This window comes from Neohortaea acidophila (genome assembly GCF_010093505.1).
Source record: "Neohortaea acidophila strain CBS 113389 unplaced genomic scaffold BDY17scaffold_1, whole genome shotgun sequence".
Lineage (NCBI taxonomy): Eukaryota > Fungi > Ascomycota > Dothideomycetes > Mycosphaerellales > Teratosphaeriaceae > Neohortaea > Neohortaea acidophila.
Window position 1 is genome coordinate 1605483 of NW_022985510.1, and position 18786 is coordinate 1624268.

At 56.7% G+C, this 18786-nt stretch overlaps 11 protein-coding genes across 11 annotated transcripts; 6 read left to right on the forward strand and 5 right to left on the reverse strand.

Moving 5' to 3' along the window:
• Positions 1-24: 24 nt before the first annotated feature.
• Positions 25-886, reverse strand: BDY17DRAFT_320246 (uncharacterized protein; the record flags this gene model as incomplete). The annotated part of the gene is made up of 2 exons (XM_033736415.1): positions 25-542; positions 598-886. 2 exons carry the CDS (start codon positions 884-886, stop codon positions 25-27), a joined length of 807 nt encoding a protein of 268 aa, XP_033594296.1.
• A 411-nt stretch (positions 887-1297) lies between these two features.
• BDY17DRAFT_259946 (glycosyl hydrolase) lies at positions 1298-2890 on the forward strand. Its single transcript, XM_033731836.1, has 2 exons — positions 1298-2045; positions 2098-2890. The coding sequence occupies exons 1-2, from the start codon at positions 1336-1338 to the stop codon at positions 2801-2803; spliced, it is 1416 nt and encodes a 471-aa protein (XP_033594297.1). The 5' UTR covers positions 1298-1335; the 3' UTR covers positions 2804-2890.
• A 185-nt stretch (positions 2891-3075) lies between these two features.
• On the forward strand, positions 3076-4289 carry BDY17DRAFT_243405 (P-loop containing nucleoside triphosphate hydrolase protein; the record flags this gene model as incomplete). The annotated part of the gene is made up of 3 exons (XM_033730429.1): positions 3076-3135; positions 3187-3378; positions 3426-4289. 3 exons carry the CDS (start codon positions 3076-3078, stop codon positions 4287-4289), a joined length of 1116 nt encoding a protein of 371 aa, XP_033594298.1.
• Positions 4290-4493: 204 nt separating this feature from the next.
• On the reverse strand, positions 4494-6908 carry BDY17DRAFT_244782 (uncharacterized protein; the record flags this gene model as incomplete). The annotated part of the gene is made up of 4 exons (XM_033730564.1): positions 4494-5161; positions 5273-5945; positions 6053-6144; positions 6200-6908. 4 exons carry the CDS (start codon positions 6906-6908, stop codon positions 4494-4496), a joined length of 2142 nt encoding a protein of 713 aa, XP_033594299.1.
• Positions 6909-7086: 178 nt separating this feature from the next.
• Positions 7087-8945, forward strand: BDY17DRAFT_289584 (ribonuclease H2, subunit B). Its single transcript, XM_033732367.1, has one exon. It carries the CDS (start codon positions 7214-7216, stop codon positions 8483-8485), a length of 1272 nt encoding a protein of 423 aa, XP_033594300.1. The 5' UTR covers positions 7087-7213; the 3' UTR covers positions 8486-8945.
• A 146-nt stretch (positions 8946-9091) lies between these two features.
• BDY17DRAFT_320251 (ribosomal subunit 39S-domain-containing protein) lies at positions 9092-10298 on the forward strand (the record flags this gene model as incomplete). The annotated part of the gene is made up of 3 exons (XM_033736416.1): positions 9092-9516; positions 9582-9915; positions 9978-10298. 3 exons carry the CDS (start codon positions 9092-9094, stop codon positions 10296-10298), a joined length of 1080 nt encoding a protein of 359 aa, XP_033594301.1.
• A 165-nt stretch (positions 10299-10463) lies between these two features.
• On the reverse strand, positions 10464-11990 carry BDY17DRAFT_307082 (uncharacterized protein; the record flags this gene model as incomplete). Its single annotated transcript, XM_033735094.1, has 1 exon — positions 10464-11990. The coding sequence occupies one exon, from the start codon at positions 11988-11990 to the stop codon at positions 10464-10466; it is 1527 nt and encodes a 508-aa protein (XP_033594302.1).
• A 1136-nt stretch (positions 11991-13126) lies between these two features.
• BDY17DRAFT_320253 (uncharacterized protein) lies at positions 13127-15592 on the forward strand (the record flags this gene model as incomplete). Its single annotated transcript, XM_033736417.1, has 1 exon — positions 13127-15592. The coding sequence occupies one exon, from the start codon at positions 13127-13129 to the stop codon at positions 15590-15592; it is 2466 nt and encodes an 821-aa protein (XP_033594303.1).
• A 42-nt stretch (positions 15593-15634) lies between these two features.
• On the reverse strand, positions 15635-15941 carry BDY17DRAFT_17236 (uncharacterized protein). The gene has a single exon (XM_033729826.1). It carries the CDS (start codon positions 15836-15838, stop codon positions 15677-15679), a length of 162 nt encoding a protein of 53 aa, XP_033594304.1. The 5' UTR covers positions 15839-15941; the 3' UTR covers positions 15635-15676.
• A 234-nt stretch (positions 15942-16175) lies between these two features.
• Positions 16176-16519, reverse strand: BDY17DRAFT_17227 (uncharacterized protein). Its single transcript, XM_033729824.1, has one exon. The coding sequence runs from the start codon at positions 16444-16446 to the stop codon at positions 16252-16254; it is 195 nt and encodes a 64-aa protein (XP_033594305.1). The 5' UTR covers positions 16447-16519; the 3' UTR covers positions 16176-16251.
• BDY17DRAFT_289591 (major facilitator superfamily domain-containing protein) lies at positions 16516-18744 on the forward strand. The gene is made up of 3 exons (XM_033732368.1): positions 16516-17215; positions 17274-17980; positions 18034-18744. The coding sequence occupies exons 1-3, from the start codon at positions 16931-16933 to the stop codon at positions 18440-18442; spliced, it is 1401 nt and encodes a 466-aa protein (XP_033594306.1). The 5' UTR covers positions 16516-16930; the 3' UTR covers positions 18443-18744.
• Positions 18745-18786: the final 42 nt, after the last annotated feature.

Sequence of the window (18786 nt, forward strand, 5' to 3'; positions counted from 1 at the left end):
GTCAGATGGGCGTACGTCGCCCCCTTACCACGGAGAAATGCCCCCGTCTTTAATCACGATTTTGCCAGTATCGGCATCCCGCTCGCCTTCAACCACCCTGCGGATAATATCACCTCCCGCACTGGGATGCCCAGCACCCATCGCGGCCGCCTTCTCCTTACCAAATCCGCCCAGATTCGTCGCCAACATTCCGGGCCCAACGCACCACACCTTGACGCCGTCGGCCTGGAGTTTGTAGTTCCAGTCCAGCATCAGCATGTTGAGCGCGCACTTGCTGGCGCGGTAGCTGATGACTTCGAATCCGGGGTTGGGCTTCGGCCAGCCGGCGGGCACTTTGGGGGCGGGGAAATAGTTCTCTGCCGCGCGAGTGATGTTAGCCAGGCCTGCGACGAAGATGAGTCGAGGGTCGGTGGATTTGAGCAGGAGAGGCATGAAGGTGTGGGTCATGACGTGTGTGCCGGCCACGTTGGTGTTGTATGCTTTTGTGAAGGAGTCTCGGAGCCCCATTTCGCCTTTGAGGTGCGCAATGTCGTAGTTGGCTCCTGGGTAGCCGTCAGCCGAACGTTGCTTTGGGTAGACGATCATGTACTGGCTTACCGGCATTGTTGACGAGACAGTCGATCGAGCCGCGACTGGACGAGACTTGTTGGAACGCCGTTTCAATCGATTCATCGCTGTCAATGTCGAGAGGCAGCACTTCGATGGTGTTCTTGGCCGAAGGACATTCCTCGATCAAGAGCTGCTTGGCCTCTTTGCCTTTGCTTGCCGAGCGGCTGCCCATGAAAATGTAGTATGGCTTGTCGGAGGTGTACAGGGCTTTGACTGCTTCCCAACCGATGCCGCCATTGCCGCCAGTCACGATTACGGTTCGAAGGGAGGACGCCATTGTTGATTGGTGTCGTTCTTGGTCTGTTTGAAGCGCAACATGACTTCTGTTTTATACCGACTTGACGAATTCTTAAGCCCGATCTAATCCCCGGGTCGGCGTAATTTTGCAGCGACCGCCGATGGAGTTACAAGGGAAGGGCCGCATCTCACTGAGCAGCCAAGATTCTGAATCTATTCGGCACAGGCTCCCAAAGATTGGATGAGGGGAAAGATCAGAACGCGCAAGCGACGGCATCTCATGCGTCCGTAGTGTCGTTGTTCGACTCGTGACGTTGCTGCGTTCGTCCCTATTCGAGATGAGGATCGCCGTGCCTCGGGATGTGGACCACTCCGGCCCCGTGGGGTCCCCGGTGGGTGACTTCCTTAATAAGTGCTCGCCAGCCTCGTTTGCATAACTTGTGCCTTTCCCACAGTATTCATCCAAGCCACATTGTAAAGACGGCAGCAATGAGATTCACAAGCACAGCCTTGGGGGTGTTCTCCCTTCTTGGCTTCTCTCTGCCGAGTGTTTACGCCGCCAATGCAACATTCTTCCCACTGATGAACATGACCGACTCCGCCGGTGACCTCATCCAAGCCCACGGAGGCTGTATCATCCAGGCCGGCAACGGTGGCGGCGACTGGTACTGGTTTGGAACAGATCGGACCGGACAAGCGGCCGACGCTCACTTCGAAGCGGTGAATTGCTACAAGTCAGCGGATTTCTCAACTTGGGACTTCGTGGGCCCCGTCCTAACGCCGATCCCCAATACAAACATCTCGAACTCGTCGGTTCTGCAGCGGCCAAAAGTCTTGTACAACGACAAGAACTCCGAGTACGTCATGTGGTGGCACGCGGACAACGCCGACTACAGCGAGGCTGCTGTTGGCGTGGCTACAAGCAAGACGATCGATGGGAAATACGAATGGAAAGGCAATTTCCAGCCGTTCGGAAACCAGAGCCGCGATATGACGGTCTGGAAAGATCCTGATACTCAAGTGGCGTACCTCATCTACGCTACGAACAACAATGCCGATTTGTCGATTGCCCGCCTTACTGACGATTATCTCAACGTCTCCAAGACGCTGTATACGTTCCACGGAGTGTATGAGGAAGCTCCGGGTGTGTTCAAGATTGATGGGAAATTCTACCTTGTCGAGAGCCCTCAGAACGGATGGTGAGGTAGATCAACTGCATACAATATTGATTCGTACTAATAACATCGCCAGGACTCCCACGAACAACGCGTACTACGTCGCGTCCTCGATGTCGGGCCCCTGGTCGAAATCGACTCTTCTCGCTCCCGACACCGCATATACATATCTCACCCAGAACACATACGACATTGTCATCAATGGCACCTCCCAGCAATTCTATCTTTATCTCGGTGACCACTGGAATGGAAACCAGCTCGCGACATCTTCCTACGCTTTCTACCCCGTGATACACAAAGGGAACAGCCTGTCCATCCACTACACTGGTGGATGGACTCTCGATGCCGCCACAGGAGTGTGGACCGATCTGCCTTATGAACTAATCACCGCGAAGATGTCGACAACCTCAAGGAAAACTCTGGTAGCTTGCGGCGATGGTTGCGCCGGAGGCAAGGCGGCCAACATGACCAGCTCCACCAATTTCTCATTCACTTGGAACGGATCCGCGGGTGCCAAAGTGCTGCAGATCGTGTACACGTATCCTGGTCCGAATAACGATTTTCAACAGATAGGTGTGACCGTTGACGGGAAAGCTGCTCCAGGGAACGCTCTCATGGAGTCGACTCTCGGGACGAGCTTTGGGCAGATGGCTCCGTTTCCGGTGACGCTGAAGAAAGGGAGCAAGGTGGTCTTGAACTTGTTAGATTACGACGGAACGGCGTTCTTAGTCGATGCCGTGAGAGTCTATGATAGCCCGACGGCGGCTCCACCGGGGTATTAGGGGTTTGTGTGTCGACAATAAACCGCGGGATCGTTTTTCAGATTATCTAGATATAGCCCTTAGCTAAATGTCCGATCAGATTCCCCGTGATCCGTCGAGTCCTTGATGAGATTATGTGCAAGGCTGCAGCAATGGCCTTAGGCAGCAACGCCAAGGCCGACGTTAGGCTGCCACCTTTGTTTTAAGGCGCGACGTCTCGCCGCACTCCTTCTTTCCTCTCAATGGATATTTGATCGACCGCATTTTTTTTCCAGCCTTAGCATACCTGACCGATGGACCAGTTTTATCTAGACAATGCCAAACTATACCAACAGCTCGTGGGAGCGCTTGATGTTTCCGTTCCCGCAGCACACTTTAGCCGCCACAAGGCTGACAAAGTGGAGCAACCAGCTCGACCGGAGTTAAACAAATCGGATATTGTGACTGCGGCACGCATCCGACCGATGCTGGAAGAGGACCATGCGGCAGGGTTTCCTTGCGCTATCTATCCAACAACCACGCATACGCCCGGGGAACTACAGACCGTCTACCTCCACGATCTGCATAATCATCCGCGCGGACGACCAGTGCTGAAGGTATTGCTACACGTCCCCGCTGTTTCGCCCCTGTTGACAAGACCCAGTCTTCCAAGCACGAGGTAGACCGGGTGTACGGTGAAACCGCAACCACCGAAACCATCTACGCGGATCTCGTCGTCGAGCTCGTCGCCTTTGCGCGTCAAGGCGGCATCGGCACCCTGTTCGCCTACGGACAAACCGGCTCCGGCAAGACATACACAATCAGCCAGCTCCAACGACTCGTCGCCGTGTCTCTGACGGAAGAGGTAGTCCTCGCCGAACAAGACATCCACGTCACCATTGTCGACCTTGCGGGCAATTCGGCGTTCGACTTGCTCGACTCCCGCAAGCCGATTTCCGTGTGGCAGGATTCGGCGGGCGATATGCAACTGGCCGGCGCGAAAGAATGTCAAGTCGGCTCGGCGGTGGAAATGCTGAGTTTGATCGATCAAGCTGCGACTTACCGCCGGACCGCGTCGACTTTAAGAAATGACGCTTCGTCGCGCTCGCACAGTATCTGTCGAGTCCGCATCTGCAATAAACATACTACCCCGGACGCTCCCGGTGGCATTCTCTTCCTAGTCGATTTGGCGGGATCGGAAGCGGCCAGAGACGTCACATCACACGGAGCAGATCGCAGGCGCGAAACGAAAGAAATCAACATTAGTCTGTCCGTGCTCAAAGACTGCATTCGAGGCAAAGCGCAGTACACGCTACTGAAGTCACGCGGATCCGAAAGAGAGCTGAGACAGTTGCACATCCCCAGTCGTCATAGCACATTGACAAAGGTGTTGAAGCACGTTTTTGATCCGTGGGCCAGCCGGCCGTGCAAGACGGCTGTGATTGCATGCCTCAATCCCAGCCTTGCTGATGTGGTTTCGAGTAATAATACGCTGAAGTACGCGAAGATGTTAAGGGCACCGGCGTGAGCAGCTTGGTAGTAAACAGTCTCTCATATCACGTACGTCCAAGCCCTTGACGTCGAGAATGGTTCTGATACCAAGTGTACTCGGGATTCTCCTTGACCAGACTCCGTGCCGCTCTCCGGTCGTCTTCCGGGGATAAACTCTAGCGCGGGATCAATGGGCACCGCATCGCCTTTCAGGAAATGTTACGGAGTCTAAGTCGATGTCCTATACAATATCCAGCTCGTCGTCGTCGTCATCGTCATTGTCGTGAAGCCCAACCGCGAGACGGTCCTTAATCATCATCTCCCCAAGACTCTCTCTTCCAGGCTCTCGGATCCCCTTGTCCAGCACGAAACGGGCCCGCTTCTTACTCGGGCTCACACTCCCATCCCGTCTGGCCGCCAATACCCCTCCAACCCCCCTCTCAGCTCCAAGAAACGTCTGCCCCTTCTCCGGACTCCCCAACCTCCCTTCCCGAGGAGCAGCAAGCAAGCCAGGTTTCCGCGCGCCGCCCCAACCCACCGCATCCCGGCCGCCGTTGGTCTTGGACAGCGCACCGAGTCCAAAATGCCGCTTGCGGTCTTTGGCGGGTGAGAGGTGCTGATTGTCGGCCTTGTTGGCGAGGAGCCCCAGATCCGCTGCAGAGGGTTTGTCGAAGAGTGCTGCCTTTGCTGCTGCAGAGACGTCGATGATACTGTTAGGGTCGGACGAGGTGGGGGCGTTGGTGGGATTGGAGCGTAGGTATTCGGATCCCATGCTGCCACCCATGTTGGCGAGTTTCTTCGCTAGATCGCGCTCGCGCTGCGCGGCGGCGATGCGGCGGCGACTTGCTTCTGCGTCTTGGGGGGCTAGATCTTCTTTGTCGAGGAGTGTTGCCGCGCTCTTTCCTCCTCCTGGGACGGAATAGATATATCCGTGTTCAGGGTGGTAGGAGCGAACATTCTTCTTCTTGTCGATCATTTGTCTATCAAAGCCGCCTTCCGCTCGAGCGTGGCTTCTAGGACGAAACTCCTCTCGATCTTGATGAGAGCGCCACATGGTGTTGACCTCCATTCTCCCCTTGCGTCCCTCACGATTCACTAGCATGTCGAGGTGGAAGTTGCACAATTCGGCTGAGCGCCCATTGATGAACGCCCCACACAGCTGGCCATCTTTCTTGACTGATTTGCAGTATGCCAAGTCCCGTGCGAGACCAATCTCCATCACGCAGTCGTCGGAGCTGCCGAGTTTCAGGCTGAAGCGGCCGGTATTCTGGTTGCCTTTGGGAGGCATGATGCCCGGGTTGAGGATGGCGAGCAGGGTGCCTGGCGTCAATTTCCAGAACTGGTCGAACGCGGTGCCGAAGAGGAAGCAATCGACTTCCCATTTGAGGTCGGTGAGGTGCAGAACCATGAATTTGTTCCGCGGCTGGTCAGCATCTTCTTGTGGTTTACGGTCGTCGCTGGTGCGTTGCGCTAGTCGTTGATCGAACGGTTGAGATTTCGTGGCGAGGATGGCAAAGACTACGTAGTCGCTCTCGCAGTCGGGAGGCTCGTATGTTGGCGCTTTCACTTCTTTGAGGAGGCGGGGAAGCGTGTAGATTTCTTTGCCGCTCATCTCGCGCGCAATGGCGACGTGTGGGATGTGGCGTTTGCTGAGGTGGAGCTCGGTGAATGGGTCGAAGCCGGCAGTGGAATCCTGGCCATCAGAGGAGCCGACCTTCTTCTGAGAGTCGGGTTGGACCCCTGCGCCCGCAGGGAGCAGGCCATTGCTCTGCGACTGTGCCCGAGAAGCCTGCGGCGTACGAGTCGAGGAACTCTGGATGATGTTGGCCGCTGGGTCAAGCCTTCGAGGGGCGAGTGGTTGGTGTGCAGATGAGAGCCCGGACGAGTCATAACTATGCAAAGTGGTGGATGGAGAGGACCACCGCGGCGTAGGCTCTTGCGCAGCACTCCCAAACCCTTTGCTCCTTGCATTGTCGATTCGCTCTTGCTTTACCCGGCTCTGCTGTGCATCAGCACGACTCTGTGCCAGACGCTCGCTGAAGCTGGGCTTGGGCGTGGAAGATGTCGTGCTTGTTGCCGCAGAGTTTGCTCGCCTGAGATGTGTGCCGTCTCTTGCTCGCTTAAGGGATACGCCGTCCGCTTTAATGGTTGTATCGAGGCCGAGTCGGGCGCGAGCAGGGGATTTGTGCTCCCCGAGAGGAATGGATCGGTCTTTCGTAGGCGAGAGGGGGACCTGAATGACTTCTGCTGGCGCTCGATTGACATGTGGCTGTAACACCGGCCGACTCGGAGACTTTGTTGGCGAGGGGACAGCTCTTGTTAGCCTAGATGTGCTGACATTACTCCTCTGGTCCTCCTTTTCCTTCTGTAACTTTTTCAGCTTCAGCTTCGCCTCGATGGCCTGCAGCTTCAATCGTAACGTCTCTTCATCCTCATCACCTTCGTCTTCGTCCGCCGAAACCATAGCTGCCGCGGCCCTTCCTTTTACCGGTGATGGTGAGGTGTCGCGAGCCTCCAGTCTGTTCCTCCGATCCTGCCATTTTCGCCTCCCGCTCGGCGAGGACAGCAGGGCTTCAAAGGGTGACTTGGGGGGCCATTGGGTGTCCCTCTTGTCGGGCGAGTGTTTGGCATGGGGAGACTCGCGCACCACGGCCATCTCGTCTCATTTCGCCGTCACCAGCTTGACTTGACGATGACGGGGCAGGACAATGGGTGGAGTGATATGTTTAGCAGATGGTGGCACCGACGAGAGACGGGGTTGTCGTGGTGCAACGCCGGAGGTTCCATTTAACTTTTTAGGCAAAGCGCGGACGCGCGACGCGTCGCCGTCATCGCTTCTCACGCGAGCACCTCCATACAACTTCTCCCGCGACGTGCATTTGCCATTGACATGTATACTTGACGGTGCATCATATTGAGAGCATCATCCGGCATACTCAGCAGCATCACATCAGCATCACCATGAAAACACGCACAAGAAAGGCAGCGGGGCCAAAAGGCAGCCAACCGGAACCCACGACTTCAACAATCAAGACCCTCGAGCCATCCGTTCCCAATGCGCCGCAGCTGTTCATCTTGCCGAAAGATCTCTCCCCTGACGCACGAATAATATCCCTTCCCAATCCTGCGACCTCGAAGCCATGCCGATACCTTGCCTGCCCGACCAGAGGATGCTTCGAATTCACCCGCGTCTCTGCACCAAAGAGAGCATGTCGCAGTTGGCTGCTCGCCCCAGAGCAAGGCACATTGAAAGACGATGAAGACGGAGAAGGCTATGTGCTACAAACTCCCGACCTCATGCTCGCCACGCCCGTAGATCCGGTATTCCTCCTCCTGCCTGCGCTGGTGGAGGATGCCCAAGAGAGCGGCCGGCAATATTACCTCTCCCTGTCCGACTACCTGCAGCGCTTGATCGAGTCCTCGCCGCATCTCAAAGACGTCCTCAATAACAATACCTCGCGAAGGCTGGAACGAATATTCGAATCGCGGATAAAGCAAATCTGCGACTCGATGGACGATGGACAGGAAATGCTGTATATGCTTTCCAAGCTCAAATTGCTCGAAGTCCTCCTCACGAAGGCGAAGAAGATGGTCGAGATGGGGCTCCCCGCGACCATGGATGAAAAGTTTGTGAGGCAAGCACTGGTTGCGCCGGTCCTGAGCATAAGAAGAGAAGACAGCAGCATTAGTGTTGTGGATGCAGATCCGACCGCGACCACGACCACGCAAGGCGAGGCTTCGACATCACAGGATTCACAATCTACTGCACACACGGAAAGCACAAGCGCTACGACCACAACGTCTGTGTCGTCTGCTCCGTCCACAACGGATGAAGAAATCCAGCATCTTCTTCGCATCCGCACAGCATTCACTTTCCTGCTTCGCTCCTACGTTCCAGAAAGCCTCCACGCCAGCCTGACGTCTCTAATCAATAAATCCGACTCTTCCGGCACCGACTTCACCCCACTCGACACCCACCTCGCTCACCTTGACAAACTCCGCAAGGAAGCGCAGACTTTACGCTCTCTCAGCGACAACATCAGCCGCAAACGAAGCGCGCTCGATGACGAAGAGGCCATGGAGAAGGCGGAAGCGAAGAAGCGAAAGAAGGAGGAAGAGGAGCTGAAGAAGAAGAGTATGAGTCGTGGCGTAAAGGCGTTGGAGAAGGTCGACAGGAGTGGGATGAAGACGCTGAGTTCGTTTTTTGGCAAGGCTACAGCAAAGGGGAAGTGAGGGAGACCAGCTTTGAGGCCATTGCTCAACTGCGAACATCCTTCGATGTGCTCGAAGGGCATAAATGGCAATCGAACGGGTTATTGCGGACTTACGTGGATTTGCTGCCGCATAGTTCGGAGCAGAGTGGTGGTCGGCCCTGTCACAGCCCGGGACCAAACATCCCTGGCCGGCCTGGAACGCGCTACGCACTCGCTCCGCTATCCCTCCTCGAGTTGACTATAGGTGCGCGGTCGTGGCTGTGGAAATAGGCGCTTCCAGCTCTTCCATGCCCGGCGAGTGGGATTTGCGGAGATGCAATGCCTAAGGTAGCCTTGTAACGCCTCGAACTCCCGTCTTTTAGTCGCGCAGACAAGATGCACGCAGAGGCTCTGGGCGAAATAAATGATGATACCATGTTGCATGAACACCAATTCAAGCGATCAGATAGAGGGTATAGCATGATCAGATGCCATGAGCGATACTAGAGTGTGAGCATACCTTAATCGATGCCTGAGGCAGCGATATTTTTTGGTAGCTTTTACGGAGCTCGGACTTCCACTCCAAACTTCTTTGCGAACATTGAAACGCCGCATCTTCTCCATCCGCCTCTCCAAACAACCAACGATGCCTCGAATACGCGCAGCAGAACAGGCACTGAGCCTAATCGCCTCCTCCTCCGCAAAACCTCAATACGTCTGCCGCGCCTGTCGCGCGCACGCCGCCACCCGTCAATTCCACACCACCCGCCCCTTCGCCGCAGACGTGGGCTTCTTCAAGCGCATCCAGCAAAGCCTCTTCGGCGGCAAAAAGGCTCCCGAGCAAGAGGCGCAGGCGAAGAAGCAGGTGGAAGAACGGGCCAAGGCCGATGCGGAGAAGCAGCGCACGGGGCAAGGGAGAGAGCGCAAAGGGAGGGGATATGAGGTCGCTGCTGTCTATGATCCCTCGATTAATCCTGAATATGTCATGGCGAACAAGTGGGATGAGCTGGAGCGCGTGGGTGGTGAGAAGTGGGTAAAGGCGCAGAAGGATCAGGGCGTCAAGTATAAAGGGTGAGTCTTCTGTGGAGTTTGCGAGAACCCCATCCCGTGCGAAGCAATGCTGACTGCGGTTACAGATTCAACCGCCACAAACCCGCTGAACTGGAGGACGAGCAGTGGTTGAAAGTGCTGCGCTACGTCGCCGTTAAAGTGCGCGGCAGGCAGAGAATCGGCCAGGATGCTTTGAACGCCAATCTCGGGCTGCAAACTCTCCCCGTCGTCCTCGAACTTCCTACCGATGGTACAAAGTCGCTGGAAAAATGGGCTTACGCTGCTTCGCGCATCTCACAAGGCCCGGGATCTACGTCCACTGCATCAGCAACGCGCGCGTCACACACTTTGGACCCCGAGACTATGGAAAAGGAGCCTTGGCTAGCCATCCCCCTTCAAGACCCCATGGTCAAATTCGCCGTAAGCATTCCCATCCGACACCCACAACAACCATTCCACTTCCACTAACCCGCCGCATCCAGATCACAAAACGCGTAACTCAACTCACCGGCCACCGCCTCCGCGACCCCACCATCTCCTCCGCCCGCACGCTCGCCGACCTCTACACAGCCTACAAAACGAAAGCGGCGCCCAAGAAGCTGGCCAAAACGGCCGAGATGATGACTCTGAGGGAGTACGCGCCGAATGTGACGGTCAAGGAAAGAAGGCAGACGCCGATTCATAAGGAGAAGGCGATTGGGAGGTGGAAGGTGATTGAGGAGGAGTTGATTGCGAGGGATTTGCCTGTTACTGGGACGAGGTGGAAGGGGGCGCGGCCTAGTCGGATTGCTTTAACGCGGTGAGGAAAGTGTTTCAAGCGGTGGGAGAGGGTTGTGTGCTGGTCAGGGGGAGAGAGGGGTGAAGTGGAGTGGAGTGGTATTGTGAGGGACCTCAGGTATAAGGTAGGCTTCGAATGTAGCATACACATCCCTTCAATCCACCACCGTCATGTTCCGCAACTCAGACCCCTACCAAGCCACATGAGCCATCCAGCTTGGCTCCCTCTCAATCCCACACTCCCACCTCCACCTCTGAACCCACACCGCATCCTCCTCCTCGCATCCATCCACACCCTCACTCTCATACCCACTATCCTCCCCCGTCACAAACACACCCCACTCCGCCTCCCACGCCTCGCAAAAAGTATCCTCCCGCCAGTCCCAGCTCTCGTCTGCCTCTTCGTCGAATATGTCCCATCCGTCGTCCACAAGAACGACAGAAGTCGACAGAGACGTCTCCGCTTCGTTGGAACTTTGAGCCCTGCAGTTCTCTTCCGCATCGCGCCCGACCATCTGCAGACACAGCGCGACGTCGAGAATCTCTCCGTCCTCAGAGATCGGAGATGGGACAGGAGCGGGCGCTACGCTCGGCAGCGCAGCCGGTGGTTTGAATAGCGCTTCCTCACTGCGGAAGTGGGCGTCGATTTGCTGTGGCCCTGAATCACTGACTTCGTGTCCCCCGGGGTAGACGTGTCCCCCGGGGTAGAATGAGGTAGCCGGGATGTTGACCGCCAGTACCGGCAGCGCTACCTCTGGCTCGGGAGAAGGAGGTAGGGGCGGCAGGGACGCGAGATCGGCTTCATGGTTGGAAGGGTAGTAAGGGTCTACCATTGGCTCGTTCAGTCTTGTTGGTTCGTTCACCGGCGGACTCGTGTCGAAGATCAGCGCGAGGTCGTCGACGTGTGGCAAGGGGAAGTCGGCCTGGGAGTTTGCCAGGCCTGTCAGACTGTTGCTTTGCACGAAGGGGAGGTCGGTGTTGGCGAGCTCGATGGGACGGCCGATTGCTTCGAGTCGATGGTCGAAGGTGCCGTAAGGGGCGGCGTAGATTGGGTTCCATGGGTGGTAGAGGGTATTGTAACGAGAGGCGGGGGGAGGGCATGTTGTTAGGATGTGCCAGAGATTCGCGGGTGTGCTGTTGCTAGCTGCCAGCTCGCTCTCCAAGTTCGTGGCATTTGTGAGTTTCGGTGGGCATGTTGGCGTATCGTGTTCGACCCCTCGATCAAGACTGTGAAGCTTGCAGGCGTGAGAAGGAGACTTCATTTTCGGCTTGACGGGAGCAGGAGGCGGGAAGAAACGCGATTGTTTCTTGGGTTCAGGATATGACCTGGGCTGCCACAGCTGCACGTCCTGGCACCTTGAGGGCGGCGGCTTGGATGGTACTCCCTTATCCGGCAGTGCGGATAGATCGAAGAACAGCGGCAGATCATTCCACGTCAGTCTCTGCCTCGTGAAAGAGGGTAGCTCGGGGCACCAAGAGGGAAGATGAGGGTGGAGTGGAGTCGGATGCCAATTCCTGGAAGGTAAAGGCGGGAATTCGTTGGCGAAGTTCCAAGCAGGTAGCTCATATGGAGCGGTGGGGCCATAAAAAGGTGCCGGTGGAAGACCAGGCTTCGGAGGAGTGCCAGTCGGATAAAGAACGTAGTTGGATGACGGCCTCTGGATGTTGGCTCTGTCGAGAGTCCGGCCGATGTCGTGTGATAGTTGTTCATCCAGCATGTGCACTGCTGCAGACTGAATTCTCGAGCGCTTGGGATCACGGCGCTTTCTTCTCTCTTTTGAGAGACGAGAATCTCGTGGCCGATGGGACGAACGAGACGCGTGCTGACTGCTCTTTCTTTTCATTCGGTGGGGAGACTGCGCCAGGACTGCGAATCGATTCCCTGGGCTTCGTCAGCTGCCATTGAGCAACAAGCAGAGCTGAAGCGATTACCAAAAGGCTCCGCGGGTGAGTGGACACTCAAGTCAAGGGTGTTGCAGGCATACGAGCCCCATTCGTGACACGAAGATCTTCGGCCGTGCCTGGACCTGCGCTGCTGATTTCGTCGGTCTCGAGGTGCCACTGGTAAGTCTTCGCCGCCAAACATGATGTCGGGAAGTTTCTTTTACGAGAGCAGGACTATAGGGAAAGCGTTCGCGCTGGGTTTGAAGACTGGACGAAGTGTAAAGATAGGGAATATGCTTGAACTCTCAGGTGGACTTGAAGGAGACGATGGAATTGAGACGGGCAGCATGAAGAGACTTGAAGCAAGCAAAGAAGGGACGCCACAACGGAATGGCATCTTCAATGCCCGCCGAGACCTACCGGCAGATGGTGTTGCTACTTCTGTATCCCGACGTGGTGAAGCCTTAAGGAAGGGGCGGTGGTCGATGTACACCTGCCGATGCTTGGGTACTTGCGCATAGCACACTCCAGTCGATGCACATCTTGAGAAGGGCTTTCAACATGCCCGTTCACTCTCGGCTGTAATGACTGATGAAGAAGAGAAATGTGTGGCCAAGTGCTGCACGTGGCCCTCTCCATGCAGAGAGCGGAGAGCGGAGATGCTCCGCGGGGTCCGAGCTTGGCGGGTCGACACCCCACACTCTCAAAACTTGCCGACCAACGACCGCCGACTCCGATCCACTAGCTCTCATGACAAACCCTCAAACACTCAAGCTCTTCTCCTCCACCGCCTCCCAATACACCCTCCCTTCGCTCTCCTCCGCTGTCGCCCATCGCACAGAGCTCCCGCTGCCTCACGAGTCGACGAGTCCCTCCATCCTCCCAACCACCACCTCCTCCTCCGTGCGCTGCTCCCATCTGTCCGAACTCGCATCCGCCCGTCTCACCGACCCGCGGCGCATGCGAGGACATGCCGTCGAACCAACCCGCCATTCCCGTCCAGCAGTCCAATCCCCGTAAAAATGTAGAGCGAGTAGTGCCCGCCATTCCCCTCGCCTTGAGCAAATCAAAATCCTCCAAGCCGAAGCCGAAGTCGGAGACTGTGGCAAAAGATGGAGGAGCTGCGCCTGCGCCTGCAATTCACGATGGCCATACAACCACCACCAACGGCGTGAATGGTCAGCAGCACCCCCTCCCGCTCTCCACCATCCCCAACGGCAGCGGGCACGGGCATGCGCTTGCCGCGACGAATGAGGAAAGCGCCAATGGTACCAACACGCTCAACGGTGCCGTGGTCATGCCGCACACAGATTCGCTCGGTCCGAGAAGAAGTGCCGCCCTCTCCCTTTCTTTCGGTGCTGCCCCCGACTTCTCAAACTCCCACTCCCCATCTACATTCAACCCTTCAGCGCCCGACTCTCCAACGCCCCTCTCCAGCTCAAGCCCAACCTCATCTCGCGAGATGAGCGGCCGATTCGACGGCCGTCAAATGCGGGATGCACTTCCCCCCGCATTCGTCCCATCTGCACAACAGCACACCCACCAGTCAGCATCTCCGTCGCAATTCAACCCTCCAGCCAACCTCCACCCGCACGCCCATCCATCCCACCCCAGCGCGGGCAATTTTGTGTACGTCAGCAACAACTCTTCCCCTGCGCGCCCTCCACCATCAGCAAGTCCACGCTTCGCTTCACCGTCGCGCGCAAGCTTCCCGCACCCCCAGCAGCAGTACTTCGTGCAGCAGGGCTACCCACATCAAGCCCCCGATCACCCGCATTTCCGTGCTCAAAATCCCGCCTATGGCCCACCCGGCATGAGTTGGCAGGCCCGTCCCGCACCTTACACCACGGTCGCGCTACAACCACCTTATACCACGCCCGCGCAACCGTTTCACCACCAATCGCACTCGCATCCGGTGTCTTACCGTCCCGGCCCGCAAGATGCTTTCAACCCACCTGCAGCTCCACAGATGAACGGGCACGCACTGGCCTCGCGATCCGACTCAAACACCTCCTCCACAGCGCTGGAGCGGCCAAATGTCCACCAGAACGGCCAGTCATCCTCGCATATCAACCATCCCGTTCAGACTGCCGGCATGGTATCACCTCCCCAGCCCGGGGCAACCTTCCAGGGTCAGGGCAATGTTCGCCCAGAAGCTCTTCCATCTCATTTGACGCCGCCATCACGATTTGGGCATCGTTGGCCGCGCATGCAGCCCACCACCGATGCCGATCGAGTAGCCTGGGAAAGACTGGGCGGACACATGCGGTCCCAATGGGCGTTCGATGCTTTCACCGATTGTCGTCTCACGATTCGCGATTCCACTGGCGAGGGTGAGGTAAATTTGGACGCCCACAGAGTCGTCCTTGCTGCCAATTTCAAATTCCTCAAACTCTTCGCGAAGGCTCAGGGCGCGAAGTCTCCGTCAGTCCACGTGATCCAATTGGAAGGCCCATACTTGCGTGTGGCTCCTTTCGTTGAGGCTCTCAAGTTCTTCTACGGCTGTCCCGTGCCGCTGCTTGAGTATCATCGTCCGGGATCTGCGGGCAGTGAAGATCACCCTTCCAACGTGGACTGCATGGCAACCGCAGTCGGATACATTGCCAGCGGCTGGTGGCTGGATAATGGCCCCATCGGAGACAGAGGGGTGCAAGTGGCGGCGGGCCTGCTCCACTGGGACACCATAGGCACCGCGCTGGGTTTCGCGCTGGATGGCGGGCTCGGCGACAGCTTCAAGGTCGAAGATGGAAGTGACGATCGAAGCGGCGTCTCGTCCAGCGACCAGTCACCCAGCCGCGCCGGCGAGCCAGTTGTGCCACGGCCCACCTACGGTCATTGGTCTACCGACTTTTTGAAACGGATCATCAATTTTTTGACGTCCTGCTTCCCCGACAACTTCTACCTCGACCAAGCAGCGCCGCAATTCGCATCCTGCCCGCGTCTCCCCGCCTTGCCCAATTCCTCAAAGGACCACAGCCGCAAACCATCGGATCCACGCCTCAGTCAGATCCGCTTCGGCGAAATGTCCAGCGAAGAAGACCACCAACGCCCCTCCTTCACCACGACAACCGTCTCGAGCGTCCTCCTTTCCCTCCCCTTTGCAATCCTCAAATCCGTCCTCGAGCAATACGGAATCGCGGAACGCTTGGGCGCCGACACCATCGCGAGCATCATGCGCCAAGTCGTGGCCGAGCGAGAAGCGCGCCGCACCAAGGCGCTCGAGGCGTATACTGCCAGCTTGTCGTCGCCGTCGTCCACGCCTTTGGCAGACGCATCTTCGCAACTCGTCCGGAATCTCTACCTGGAGGAGTTTGTGGAGACGTCGAATGTCAAGCCCGCCGGGTTCCGAATTGCCAGGATCAAGCGGGATGTCGATACTCCGCCAAGCTCCGAGGCATGCTCGGAGAAGAACAATGAGGCTGGCTCGCTGAATTGAAGGAGTCAACTTTTCCCCCCCTGATTACATTCGGTTTTTTCTGCTTCTCTGGCAAGGGAAGCGAGCGAAGCGGCAATGCACCATTTACACAGCAGCCTTGCATAGCAAGCGATTGGAATTGCGTGTTGTTTTTTCTGTTTTGCTGTTCCTGTTTGCTTTTTCTCTTTTTCGTTCGGAACAAAAGCGCGTGGGGCGAAGGGCAAAAGCGACTATACGATGGGAGTTTGCAACTTTCTTACGTTGCATGTGCGACGCGGCCTTGGATTGGAATCTGCTTTGCGTGTTGTTACAAGAACCTGCGTTGCTTTATTGATGGATTCGATGAGTGGATGGGAGTGCGAGTGACGATGGATGGATGCAGATTTTGGAGTCTTGGATGGCGCGCGCGCGGAGGACACATATGCGGGTTACGGGTGAAGATGGAATGTTCTGTTGTGTTTATGCTTCGCGTTCATGGGGCCTTTGATGCTCTTCTTGGACTACTCGATGGAGGCAAAGGGGGATGAAGGGGGTGAGTGTGGAGGAGGAGGAGGTCAGAATGGGGTTGTTGATTCTGATCATCATTGCTGCCTGCTTTTGATCACGCCACGCTGGCTGGTTGTCTGCAGGCAGCATATTATCACATAGTAGCTAAGCCGGACATATTGGTATTCCCGTACCTACCTAGGTATTATATCAACGAACAGTGAACTACTATACACCCGCCTCTCCTCCGCAGAAACTGAAATGTCTGCCAAAACATCGATTGGTTTGGCGCGAGAAGACAACTCCGAGAGCTCGGGAATCTCGCACGTGCAGCTCACGTTGCGCGCTCGTGGCATTTCCCGCCCTGCATTCGTGCCTCCTGCAGGCATGCAAGTACACGGCACAGGGACTGACGTGGTGTAATGACGAGGACCGAGAGTCGCCCGATTTCTACCCGTTTAAACTACGCTCTCCCCACTAACTAAATCCTTCGATGCAACTCACCGCGCAAACTGCCGAATCCCCGTCCAAACTCCACGTTTTCGCGCCGCCGGCTAAGCGGCACGATGGCGGAAACCCATCCGCTCCGGCCACTGTGACGATGTGGTTGGTGGCAGACTGGGGTTGATCATGGAAAAGGGTCACTTTCTCTATTATTAATGCTTTGTATTTTGCGAGCGCAGGCGACTTGGACTAGTTCTGCTTCCTTTTTAGAGTGTCGGGTTGGGACGTGAATCTCACTTCTTGCTATCACTATCGACCTCTCGCGTTTGCTTTTGCGAGGGACATGCAGTCGCCGCTGTATAGGATCTAGGTCTGCCCGTTCGCCCGCATTTGCTCGCTCGAGGAATACCTACAGCCCCAGCGCCCAACATGTCGCGCTCCTCGGTCTCGGAGGAGGTGGAGAAGCACGAGCTCGAGAAGGAGGCGAGCCACTCGCATGTCAACGAGCAGGGCGACGACCTCGAGCCATCCTCTTCCGCCACGCGCTCTATGCATGACAACGACGTCGAGAAAGACGGGGCGACGCTGACGCTTGTGGAGTCGAAGCCCTCCATCAGCAATGTCAAGTCGGTGCCGAATGGCGGCACCAAGGCCTGGCTGCAGGTTTGCGGCGCGTTTTTCGTCTTCTTCAATACTTGGGGCATCCTCAATTCGGTGGGACTTTCTGCCTTTCCTCATACTCTCGTGGTCGTTGGCTCATGGTTATACCTAGTTCGGCATCTACCAGACATTCTACGAGGCAGACCTCCTCCGCACCTCCAGCCCGAGTGACATCAGCTGGATCGGGTCGATCGAGGCGTTTGCACTGCTCTTCGCCGGCCTGGTGACGGGCCCCATCTACGACAAAGGCTACGCGCACGAGCTCCTCCTCGTCGGCTCCTTCCTCATCGTGCTCGGGCAGATGATGATCGGCCTGTGCCACGAGTACTGGCAAGTCTTCCTCGCGCAGGGCATCTGCCTCGGCATCGGCATGGGGTGTCTCTTCGTCAGCGCCGTCGCCATCCTCTCCACCTACTTCACCACCAAACTCGCCACCGCGACGGGGCTCGCGGCCGCGGGGAGCAGTATCGGCGGCATGCTGTATCCCATCATCTTCCACAAGCTGCAGCCGCACATTGGCTTTCCTTGGACCACGCGGGTGCTAGGCTTCATCACCCTCGCCACTCTCGCTGTGTCCAACATTGTCCTCCGCGTGCGCGTCATCCCCGCTACGCGCAGGAAGTTCTTCGACTTTCCGGCGTGGAAGGAGGCGCCGTATGTCTGCTTTACCCTCGGGACCACCATCGCTTTTATTGGATTATATGCTCCATTTTACTACATCCAGCTGTACTGTTTGCAAACGAAGATCATGGATGCGAATCTAGCGTTCTATACCCTCGCCGTGCTCAACGCAGCCAGCACATTCGGCCGAATCATCCCGTGAGTCCTCCCTGCTCAACCCCACCGCACGAACTTGCCCTAACACCTCCTAGCAACTTAATCGCCGACCACATCGGGCCCCTCAACGTCCTCCTCCCCTGCGCCTTCGTCTGCGGCATCCTGCAATACTGCCTCATCGTCACCCGCTCCACCGCGTCCGTGATGGTCGTCATCGCGCTCTACGGCTTCTTCTCCGGCACGCTCGTCAGCCTGCCGGGCACCATCTACGTGCACCTCGCGGGGCCCAAGAACCGCAGCCTCATCGGCACGCGCATGGGCATGGGATTTGCGATCGCGGGTTTCGGCGTGTTGATTGGCACGCCGGTGTCCGGGGCGATTTTGAATGCGACCAAGTTTGAGTATGTGTGGATTTTTGGGGGGACGGCGCTGATTATTGCGTCGGTTTTGTTGGCGCTTACGAGGCTTACGCAGGGACAGTGGAAGCTTTGGGTGAAGGTGTGAGGGAGATACATTGAGGGATCATGTCTTGAATATTAGCATATGCATATCATGGAACGAACATTTGTCACGTGGCTAGCAGCACCAGCACGACTAGATGACGACTTGGCACGTCGACTGTCTCAGCTGCGGGATAGTTCGCCCCGGATTCAATGCAATATCTCCGAACAGTGGAGTGGGTGACAGACAGATGTTGAACAACCGGATGATCGGTTGAGTACGGTATAGCAGTGGGGCGGACATGTGATGATGACAAGTGGCAAACCGTGGATATTCGTATTCGTCGTTAATGGTGGGGGCCGACACTGTAAATAGCAGTCTGGCCTCATTGTCCGCAGGGATGATTC

What these genes read in the sequence shown, in the direction of transcription:
- BDY17DRAFT_259946 (XM_033731836.1), top strand. Translation starts at nt 1,336, where the DNA reads ATGAGATTCACAAGCACAGCCTTGGGGGTGTTCTCCCTTCTTGGCTTC. An exon ending in GAGAGCCCTCAGAACGGATG is followed by an intron (nt 2,046 to 2,097) that starts GTGAGGTAGATC and finishes TAACATCGCCAG; the next exon opens with GACTCCCACGAACAACGCGT.
- BDY17DRAFT_289584 (XM_033732367.1), top strand. Translation starts at nt 7,214, where the DNA reads ATGAAAACACGCACAAGAAAGGCAGCGGGGCCAAAAGGCAGCCAACCG.
- BDY17DRAFT_17236 (XM_033729826.1), bottom strand. Translation starts at nt 15,838, where the DNA reads ATGCAACGTAAGAAAGTTGCAAACTCCCATCGTATAGTCGCTTTTGCC.
- BDY17DRAFT_17227 (XM_033729824.1), bottom strand. Translation starts at nt 16,446, where the DNA reads ATGCCTGCAGGAGGCACGAATGCAGGGCGGGAAATGCCACGAGCGCGC.
- BDY17DRAFT_289591 (XM_033732368.1), top strand. Translation starts at nt 16,931, where the DNA reads ATGTCGCGCTCCTCGGTCTCGGAGGAGGTGGAGAAGCACGAGCTCGAG. An exon ending in CTTGGGGCATCCTCAATTCG is followed by an intron (nt 17,216 to 17,273) that starts GTGGGACTTTCT and finishes GGTTATACCTAG; the next exon opens with TTCGGCATCTACCAGACATT. An exon ending in ACATTCGGCCGAATCATCCC is followed by an intron (nt 17,981 to 18,033) that starts GTGAGTCCTCCC and finishes AACACCTCCTAG; the next exon opens with CAACTTAATCGCCGACCACA.